Source organism: Eurytemora carolleeae, unplaced genomic scaffold (assembly GCF_000591075.1).
Source record: "Eurytemora carolleeae unplaced genomic scaffold, Eaff_2.0 scaffold57, whole genome shotgun sequence".
NCBI classification, from domain to species: Eukaryota; Metazoa; Arthropoda; class Copepoda; order Calanoida; family Temoridae; genus Eurytemora; species Eurytemora carolleeae.
Window position 1 is genome coordinate 426020 of NW_019396351.1, and position 11273 is coordinate 437292.

Consider the following 11273-nt stretch of genomic DNA (forward strand, 5'->3'; position numbering starts at 1 on the left):
AATACATGTTATATATTGTTTATTATAAGAAAGAAATAATTAATTAATAAATTTTAGATAAATTAAAAAATCAAAAAATCAAAAATACAAAAAATATGAAAAATGCTTGAACATAAAATATTTAAGGATTGAAAATAAATTAGTAAAAAATATTTCAATGTAAATGATATGACATAGTTGCTAAATTGAACTAAATCATGCTGTAAATCTTAGCCTAAAAAATTCTAAAGGAATTGTGTATTTATTACAAACTCAAATTTTCCTAAATTTTAACTTTAACCCTTGCTCTAAAATCGGCCATTTTAAATCGTTTTCAAATGTTAGTTTAGCCGTTTTGGCGTTTATTGGATACACCCGGCCAGACAGACAATTGAATTTTGGCCACAATATATATATANTAATAATAATAATAATAATAATAATAATAATAATAATAATAATAATAATAATAATAATAATAATAATAATAATAATAATAATAATAATAATAATAATAGTAATAATAATAATAATAATGATAATAATAAAAATATAGACAGTGGGAGGAGGGAGATTCAACACCTCATCATATTCATCAATCATTTAAGGTTGAAATTTTAAACCTCCCCCCCCCATGTGCTATAATTGCTAAAATCCCTTTTGAAGAGTGGGTCGACTTAAAAGTGTCGCAAAGTCTTGGCCTTTGATTTTACCTCGCCTATTCATTTATTATTGATATTCAACTTTACCCTTAGTTTGATTTTTTATAATATTTAGGCAGTGTGCAAGAAAGGAACGAATGAAATTGACCTTCGCAGTTTTGAGAAGGTGACATTATCCCCCCGCCCCCTGCCGAATTCAAATATGACGTTAAAAGATTATACAAAATGAGACAGCAAAGAATTCGATTTCACAATCCTTAAAAAACATGCTAAAAGTGAAAGCATTGAAACGATTATGTTTTTAAGACATAATTTGCACGAATCTAAAATAGATTGAAATTAAATAGAAATAATGTTACATTGCTAACAAACCCGATGATGTTTAAAATGAGAAATTAAAGGTATATATCCATTGATGTTCGGTACTTTCCACAAATATATTTTCCAAATCTGCAACTTCCCAAGGATATTTTCACAAGTGGCAACTTCCAAAATGTGAAATTTCCCAAGCTGTAACAGCGCTCGGTCCCTTAGCCTGTTCTAGCCACAGTGCTCGGCCCCCACCCATTGCAGCCTGCGGCAATGAGGGGGGGGGGAAGTTCCCGCTTGGGAAGCTGTTAACTGGGAAGTCGCCCTTGGGAAAATGCCTTTGGGGAAATACCTAACACCATATTTATGTTTGTTTAGAGTCTATCCCTTGTTACTGGTGAGGAACTGGATCAGGATGAAATTAAACTGGTAAATTATATTAAAACACAAATACTACTTGATCTCACAACCTTAGTGAGTTGTGAATCTCGAGATCAAGCATCTCCATCTTGTGCTGCTGACCCCTGGTGATCTTACCCTCCCCTGTGCCCTGTGGAGTATCGTTAATCTTAAACGCTTGATCTCGATTTTCAATGCGAGCACTTTTAAATTTGAGGACTTATACATTTTCAGTTTCTCTGGAGGGTTGAACAGCACGAGATATCTTAAAGAGGATTTAAATTAATCCGTAAGTCTTCTTAAGACGGAGATCAATGCTTGATTGCAAGATTTACAACACAAAATTTCTGACTTAGGGATAACGAAATTTTTAACAAGAAGTTTGAATTTTAGGATTAATATATTTTCGGTCAATGCTTGATTGCGAGATGTACAGGGTGTCCAAATAAACATGGGAATTCAGTGACGAATTCGATATTGTCTTTTCAAATAATTCTTTAATTAAGTATAGTGATACCTACTGAGAAAGGTGTAATCTGTAAGAGTTTTGTCTGCTATGATCACATTTTGTTTGTTTATGTTTTGACTGCATACGGTTGTACTTAGTAAAACAAGAAAATTGCAGTATACAAACAGAGTAAGCTTGTCCGTCTTCACTGTTCATCTTCATCTTCATCATATTATGGCTTTTGAAATTAGGTATTACAATGCTAATTCATAACAAAGACGATATCGAATTCGTCAATCAATTCCCATGTTTTTTGGGACACCCTGTTCAACACAAAATTTCTGACTTAGGGATAACGAAATGAAGGGATCTCTCAATTTTGAAGTTGTCAAAGAAAATATAGAAATGTAGCGCGTTGTATATTAGCGCCGTTTTGAACAAAAGTTTGAACTTTTCTTCCGATTCTTGTGAATGATGTTCCTCTTTGACCCGGCCCTGTAAAATAAATAGAGTGAGTCAGGGGACTGAAAATAAATAGAGTGAGTCAGGGGACTGAAAATAAATAGAGTGAGTCAGGGGACTGAAAATAAATAGAGTGAGTCAGGGGACTGAAAACAATTTTTTTGGTAAATATAATCTTTGCTCATTTTGTCAACTGCATCAGAAAAAAAAGTAATTACGTTTTTTTTTGACTAAATTAAATGACGCCTTTGAATAAAAAAATATCGTTTTTATCAATTTCGGGACAATTGTTTTGAAACCATACTTAATGGTTGAAGGTAATGAGGGAGCTGGCGAAGCGAGGTGTCGAGAAGAATATTGTTCCCATCAACACCGTCTTGGATGTACTCATGGAGGTCATAAGTTTTACCTTAACGTTTTTGAAAAATTATAACTTAAAGAGACAGTAAACATAATTTAAAGTAACTATCCATGAAAATAAGGCAATGCCCGATTCATAACGATACCCTTCAAAGGATTCACCGACATGGGTCAAACGACCTATGGTCAAATGCCATAGGGTCAAACGACATAGGGTAAAACGATCGAGGGTAAAACGACAAACGGTGAAAGCTTTGTCTGATCAAATATAAATTAAATGTTATTGTTTAAAATGTTGAAACTCGATTATTTTCTATTGCTGTTTCTTTCCCAAATTTACTTTTGTATTGCAGGAAAACTATCTAAATTAAATACTTTAAACTAGGAACAAATTCCACATCTTTCAAATTATTGATCTTATATCGATTTCAAGGGTATAACCTTGTGAAGCAGACATCATGCCGTCTTTGCATGGAGGGTCAAAACTCTTGTGACGGAAAAATGTATTTTCTTAAATTACTTGCGCAGTAAAACATCAAATATTGGTCTCCATAAAATATCATGTTTTCTTTATCATAATGCATCGAGTTATAAAATTGTTTTGCTTAGCTAAAAAAAATGAAAATATCGTCAAAAATTCCAACATTTCTGTTTTCTTTAAATATGTATTAATCTACTTTTGCAAACAAACATCTCTCTTCATTATTTTCTAAAGATCAAATCATATCATTCGTTTTCTAAATCCTTTATTTTCTAGAATTATGTGAATAGTTCAGAGGCAGTAATAGCGGACAATTCAACCTAGCGAAAAATATTATTATTTTTTTCTTGAAAAATTGTTTTTCTAAATAATGTATCTAGATTTACAATAAACACATACTTTTTGAATAGTCAAGAGCTATTTCAGCATTTATGCATAATATAAATGTGTTAAAAGGTTTTTATATATTTTGTTAAATTATTCTATCTTTAATATTATATATGTATCATTAATATATATTTTAAAACAAAACTCTATTTACCGGATTTGCTCAAATATAATTTATCTAAACTATAAATAAACTTTAAATTCAAGTTTCCACATAAGAAAACGTTAGTTTTTCTTTGATTAAATCTAATTGTTTAAAAAAAATGATTTTGAAAAATCCGCGAAATAGTAAGAGTAAAACTTCGAATTTCAAGTTAGTATAGCTAAACAATGCCTGAAATTTAATCTCATAAGGTAGATTTAAACTATTTTGTTACATGTAAGGTTATTTACAATTAAATATAGGCATAAAGAACATGTTGAAACATTGTCCCGTGATTTAGTTTTTTAATAGAAAGCTTAGTGATGTCGTTTTCTGTGTTAGAACTGAGATATCTACATAATAACAACATACATAAATAACATATGTATAGTTACATGTATCAGTTTTTTTTCGCGAATGATTGAGGAGAAAGTTAAATTAATAAAATAATAAAATAATCTTTGTAAATTCAACAAAAAATTGTAAATTCAACAGATGATTATAAAAGTAAAATTTATTTTTAGATTGTATTTTCAATAGATAAAGGATATGATTTTTTGACCGTTATTTGAATGTGACTATGAATGTCGTCTTCTCTTTCGTGTACTTTGACAATGTCTAGAGAGTCTAGAATATTCGAGAAAAGCAGATATACAAGATAACTTGTTATACAACTATTCTGCCTTGAATCTGCTTTCTACCTTGAAGCCCTGGTTAATCCAGTTCTATTTCAGACATCTTGAAATCAACACACACACAACAAATTCTAAACTGAACTACAAAATGCCAAGACGAGGACGTGCTGCTTCTCCTCCCCCAGCCGCTCATGCTTCAGCTCCTAAACCCGCAGCGGCTCCTGCACCTGCTCCTGCCCCTTCTGCAGTAGCTCCTGTAGCAGCAGCGCCTGCTGCTGTAGCTCCCATGGCAGCAGCTCCTCAGCAGCCTGGTCTTATGGCACAGGTACTGCACATATTCAAATACAATAAAAAACATACCGGGTTTTACCCACACTGGATGTTTCCTGGCCGGCAAGTTTAATTATATATTTGTTCACCTCACCTTTATAATGTTACCAGAAGCGTATATACACTGATAAAGGGTAGGGGATATTGAGGCTAATCCCCACCCCCTGGAAGAGTGAAAACCATGTCCCCCACCCACCCCTCTCTGACAAATCCCTTTAAGCGCCCCTGAATGTTACATTTAAGAGCCGTCATTTAAATCTATCATATTTTCTGGGTATCCCTGTAACTATGGGTGTTTTTTACTGAAGCCACCCCTTTTATTTTCAATATTAAATTAATGAAATAATGATTTGCTTTCTATGAGATATATTTAGCTTTTAATAAATAAAACGTAAAATAAATAAATTTAACAAGTTAAAATTCGGACAATTAAAATTCATTTTGATTAATATTGTTAATATTGGGTCCCCTATATATATATTTAGGGATATCAAGTTTTTGTTTAAAAATGTTTATGTTAAGCTAAAGTTTTTATTGAGTATTGCATAAACTTATAATTTGTGGTTAAACAAGAAATAATATTTGCGTTTGATTGAGATGATACAGTTTAAATTCATTTGTCAACCTATTGCGTCAGATGAAAAAGACGAACATGATGCATCAAATGAAAAAGACGAACATGATGCACTATATGATCTAAAGTCTCCAGATATTGCATCAGATAATTGAGCTGGCCAAAAAAGCTAAAGATGAATAAATCTTAAGTTTAAAAAGTACGCAAAAAAATAAATATTTTCAGACTGATATATTTACTAAATGTACAATATATACATTGTAATATTAACAATGTACGTTGTGCCATCTACAATAATGCATATACATACATCATTGTCAATATTTGCAGAATCATATGACATATATTATCTTGCTGTGTACGAGATCATGAATAATATTTATCATAAATATATTTTAGTTTAAACATTTAAAACTATTACCAATATTTGTTTTATTTTACAGATGGCCGCTACAGCTGGAGGAGTAGCAGTTGGATCAGCTGTTGGTCACGTGGTCGGGGCTGGAATGACCAGCATGTTTTCCGGTGGTAGCTCATCAGCTCCTGCACCCGCTGCTGCACCTCAAGCCCCCGCCGCTGCCGCCCCTGCTCCCCCAGCAGAACCCACAGGACCTTGTGCTTTCGAGATCAAGGAATTCATCAAGTGCGCGCAGGGTCAATCCGATCTAACCTTGTGTCAAGGATTTAATGAAGCAGTCAAGGAATGTAAATCAAGGAACAGTTTATTGGTCTAGGAAGATTAAGCAGACTTTAATTTAAAATACATTCTTAGTGCAAAGAACATATTAGCAATTCTCTCTGTGAATATTTTTAAAACATAAAATATTTGTAAATATGTAAATATTGATAAACTTTTGTTAAAAAAGTTTTCGTTTCTTTATAAAATAATCAGATTTTTCGTGTGATATTTTTTTTTTATCGATGAAAGAGATGAACTAGAAACTACTACTAGGGGAAAGCAAATAGATTGTTAATTACAATAGATGGCAACTTAGTATTTGTGCACTCTCAGTACAGCTGTATTCTTACATCACAAGTGTCAACAGTTTTTGTGTCCGACACAATTATTAATAATAGTGATAATTTTAAAATAAAGAGCTTATCTTACAGTGAAAAAAGTGCAATTTTATGCGTTCTTTATTTTCTGTTTTTTCACTTTTTTATTTAATCTTGAAAAACATGTCAAATAATGTGAGAAAATTTCGTCTTCTTTGTTATATTTGACACTTGTGACGTCGTGTATAATTGATCCATTTATCTGTTGCCAGCTATTGTACTTGATAATCTATTTGGAGGAAAGGAACAACCCTGCTCTGCGTGCTATCATATGTATATATATATATAATCCCTTATTTAAGATAAGTTGTTTGGTATAATCTTCTCTTGGAAAATTGAGATGTTAGCAATCAATGTTATCTAAATTTGTTACCATCCATGTTTACTGTATTGTGAGGGAGGGAAGGCATAACTTCGTTCGACCACAAATTACGTCACAACTGACCATTATTTCTTCTGACCACTTCACTTTTGTTCAGCATTGTTTACAAACTTTTTAAAGAGCTCTAAATTATTACATTAGAATTTTAAGCCACGTCATGTTGTTTATAATGGTTTAAACTATTTAATCCTGTTTTTTGTTTAGAGAAGATAATCTTTTGAAGGTATGTATAGTAGGCATAATACAATTCATGCAAATCTTTGTTTCACAAACCCTCAAGAAAATTAAAACCAATTGTTATGTTCCCTACTAAAAAAATGTCAATTTTTAGTTGTAGATTTTAATAATCCCAGCGCTCACCTAAAAGTTGCAGTTTAGGAGTAAAATAAGAAAACATCATTTCCGAACGAAATATATGTGTGGTCCGGACGAATTACAGGTGTGTTACGCACATTTTCCTTTCTTTGCTAAATTGGGCTTAAATATCTTTTAATTTTTTTAACAAAATGCATAATTTCAATTTTCAAAATTTAAGGATATCACATTTTGTTGGAGGCTAATTTTGAAATGTTGATCTTCCATAAACCTTCCCTGGGGTCACGTAAGGTCCCACAAAAAATTTGGGCCCGATCGATTCAGTCTTTTTGACATTTATTAGATACAAACGGACAAGCAAAGTAAATATACATAGATTTTGAATTTAAAAACCCCAACTCCGGCGTCTCCATTCCTCCATTCTTTTGTTAAAAATCGCTCCTTGATTCTAGCTAAATCTCTATGGAAAAGGATACTAATGACTTAATAGGTTTCATCTCCTCTTCTAATGGAAATTGTATCTAGGGATTTTTATGCATTTCTCTATTATTAGATTAATGTAAGCATACAATGACGTCATAGTTTATATCACAATGTTTTGTACGATAACTATATATGAATCGAAAGGGTGACGACTGTTCAATAAGTCAATTAAATCCAATAGATAAATGAATTATAGATTTTACTAGATACTGAATAGTATAATCCACTAGATTATTGAATAGTAGAATCCGCTAGATTAATGAATNTAGTAGAATACACTAGATTAAAGAATAGTAGAATACACTAGATGAATGAATAGTAGATTCTGTGAGAAAACATTAAAGCAAGTCTAAAAGACCTGTGCAGTGTGCAGTGAACAGTGTGCAGTGTGCACGGTGTAATGTCTAAATCAGTCAACTTTACTTTAAAATCAAAGTCATGATGAAACGTATCTAAACAGGGATGTATATTGTTAACTCATATATTGGTCATTTTTATCAAGAAACACTGAGGATAAGTATAAAGATCTTTAAAAGGTTTACATATATATTTTTGAAACTTGGTAAAGCAATAAATCTATATAAATAAATGTAAGACAGGAGTGGGAAGGGGGGGGGCTATGGGAGGGGGTTTGATTTTTTCAAATGGAGAAATCAATATAATGAGAAAATAGTCCAATAATACCACCAAAAACAAGTGTACCGAGGTTTGGGTGGGGTTACAGTAAACATTGAATTTATTTAATTAAATCTTTTATTTAAACAATCAAAATGAATTTAACATTGTCATCTTGGGATTTAGAAAATCCAGTTCCCAGAACCAACAAAATATCTTACTGGGTTCAACTAGAGAGAAGTGAGGAACTGAAAGGTACACTGGGGAAGGGTACGAAGGAAGGAGGGGGGGNCTGCATATCCCCTTAAACCCCCTATATATACGGTCAGAATACTGCATATCCCCTTAAACCCCCTATATATACGGTCAGAATACTGCATATCCCCTTAAACCCCTTATATATACGGTTAGAATACTGCATATCCCCTTAAACCCCCTATATATACGGTCAGAATACTGCATATCCCCTGATACCCCCTATATATATATATATATATATATTTATATATATAGACATAAAACTTGTAATTACATCGATTAACATTAAATTGTAACATATAAACCCCCAAATATAGTTAGTTGATATAGTTACTCCGCTTTGATTACTGCGAGAGAGTAATCAATAATCATTTCTTGTTTTAAACAAGTGAGTTGAGGATCGTGCCCATTGGTTTGGCATTGATAGTTTACAAGCTAGTGTCCGGTTGACATCGAAAGCTGACAAGTTAAGATTGTGCCAATTGGTTTGCCATTGATAGTTTACAAGCTAGTTTCCGGTTGACATTGATAGCTGAAAAGATCATGCCAATTGGTTTGGCATTGATAGTTTACAAGCTAGTGTCCGTTTTGACATCGATAGCTTGCGAGATCGTGCCCATTGGTTTGGCATTGATATTTTACCAGCTAGTGTCCGTGTAGAAAACCATAGCTGACGATATTGCGTCCATTGGTTTGGCATTGATAGTTCACAAGAACATGTCCGGGTTTTATTATTGATAGTAAAGTGAAACTGAGTTGTACCCTGATAGATACAGGTTTGAGAAACTCTTATGGAGTAGGGCATTTACCACACCAGAGTAGCTGATGAAGTAAGGGTTCATCATATCTTTGGTTCCAGACTATCTGATAAACTGAGGGTTCATCATATCTGTGGTTCCAGGCTATCTATTAAACTATGGGTTCTCAGATCGAAAACTGCTGAGGGTTCATCATATTTTAAGGTTCCAAGAGAACTGTATATCAATATGTATGTCAATGTTTGTATATGGGGATGTCTTATCTCTTAAACCCAGGACTATTATCCTATGTTGGTTTTATATTCAAACCTACACATACCTTTGAACTCTTTACAATTAGAAAATAAAATCAAATACAAATACAAATAACAAGATATTAATCAGTGTAGTATTTAAAGCATGGTTACTTATACTAAACTTCTTGCCCCTTTGAATAATGGCAGAATATATAACCTGGAGATTGGACAGTGCACCCAGGAACTTTGAATAGTACAGACGTCAAGAAAACCCTCCGATTGTACAACAAAGGCCTGGGGGCGTGCACTTTTACATGATATCATATGGATGTATCTTACATATGCCTGTCAGAGAAAAAAGGAGGTTTCTAGCCTCCTCCCCCATCATTATACCTGGATATGCATCCTCAGAATCCTCAGCATCACCAAGGGATTTATCTCCACTGGTTTCTCCTACTGACCCGATAGTAACCATACCAGCTAGTCCAACTAGGACCAGATATATCATTTGTAGAGCATCTCTTTACAGACCTGTTGCAAGTCCAGCAAAGGAAGCAGCTGAGAACGTAGTAGGAGCATCTCAGATTGTGGGAGCAGCCAAAGTAGCAGAGACTCTGGGAGCAGCTCCGGAAGCAAAGGAAGCTGCTGAGAATGCAGTAGAAGCATCTCAGATTGTATGAGCAGCTAAAGTAGTGGAGACTCTGGGAGCAGCTAAAGTAGCAGCTAGAATTGCAGTAGAAGGAGCAAATGAACCAGAGCAACTGAAAGAGATATTTGAGTTCAAGGAAGCTGCTCAGATAGATTTTGATCCGGAACAGCTGAACAAGATCTTTGAAGTTGAGGAAGCTTCTCAGAGAGATCCTGAATAAGAGAAGCTGAACAACAGTTCTTCAGAATCTAATAAAAAGCAGATTTTACTAAGATTGACTTATACATTTACATATACATTATAAAAGTCTAAATCAAACTCTATTTATTAGTAAACCTGACTGATATCCAGAGAGAGGGATTATAAAGGGATTTTAAGAGTGCTGGGATCCAAGGTGAAGCTTTTACACACGCCTTACCCTTGGGAGTGAAATGTGGATCCAGAAATCCCTAGGATTATGGATACCTCGATTGGAGAAATTAGTCCTTGAAAGAGTCAAGATAAACCAACATGATGAGATTGAACCCCTTTAATTACTTCATCAGAAAACTTTATTAATACAGTTGCTGGAAGAAAACTTAATGCGTCTCGAAACTTATTCTAAGAAAAAAGAGGGACAGTTTTTTTAAATATTAGAACGCCATCCTGGATTTCCATTGACACGGACCAAAACTAATGAATGAAGGAAATTGCCTAACCAGACAGGATTTGAGTTTTGTAACAAATGCAAACATCATAAGATAGAGCGGGTCTAGTGTTGTACAAGCTGTACATACATAGAAGAAATTGAACCAAATATTTCGGCCCCCTTCCTGTATTAGTAGAACCCTGGAGAAGGATGAATATACAGAAACCTGATTACTAAAATAAACATGTACTGTATGCACTGTACACTGTACTGCAGTATGCTCTGAGCCAGATTTAGGTCTCAGTTGACAAAAGTCTGCTGCTTGGTAAATCAGAATTAATATTCAGGTATATAATACACTAATTAAAGCCCATTTCACATAAATCGATATTACAAGATTACATTTTCTATTCTTGATGTTTTCTATAGTTTCAGGGTTTACTATAAAGTACATGGCCAATCGTCGTTAATATTATTCTATTATTTAGAATCTCCGGTAGAGGCTGAGTGGGCGTTTCCTCTCTCCCCCTCCCCCCCCTTCATACTTCATCTCTCTGCGTCCTGAGAGGTTGATGTATAGGAGCAATGACGACCTCGCCAACCCTCTTGGAAAGGTCAAAGTCGTTTTTATGTTATTTTACACTGAAATAAATTATTGTACAAATTTATTGCACAGCTGTATTTTCTCTACCAGTGAATGCACTGAATTATTCTGATTTATTAAA

The 11273-nt window shown here is 33.6% G+C and overlaps 1 protein-coding gene and 2 long non-coding RNA genes across 3 annotated transcripts; all 3 read left to right on the forward strand.

The window, feature by feature from the left end:
- The first annotated feature begins 480 nt into the window (after window positions 1–480).
- LOC111701523 (uncharacterized) lies at window positions 481–3585 on the forward strand. Its single transcript, XR_002765214.1, has 5 exons — window positions 481–587; window positions 757–807; window positions 1329–1379; window positions 2577–2654; window positions 3377–3585. It is a non-coding gene; the product is annotated as an uncharacterized LOC111701523 (long non-coding RNA).
- Window positions 3586–3769: 184 nt separating this feature from the next.
- LOC111701521 (coiled-coil-helix-coiled-coil-helix domain-containing protein 10, mitochondrial) lies at window positions 3770–6034 on the forward strand. Its single transcript, XM_023472830.1, has 3 exons — window positions 3770–3841; window positions 4364–4589; window positions 5612–6034. The coding sequence occupies exons 2-3, from the start codon at window positions 4413–4415 to the stop codon at window positions 5900–5902; spliced, it is 468 nt and encodes a 155-aa protein (XP_023328598.1). The 5' UTR covers window positions 3770–3841; window positions 4364–4412; the 3' UTR covers window positions 5903–6034.
- A 4638-nt stretch (window positions 6035–10672) lies between these two features.
- Window positions 10673–11216, forward strand: LOC111701527 (uncharacterized). The gene is made up of 2 exons (XR_002765215.1): window positions 10673–10895; window positions 11037–11216. It is a non-coding gene; the product is annotated as an uncharacterized LOC111701527 (long non-coding RNA).
- Window positions 11217–11273: the final 57 nt, after the last annotated feature.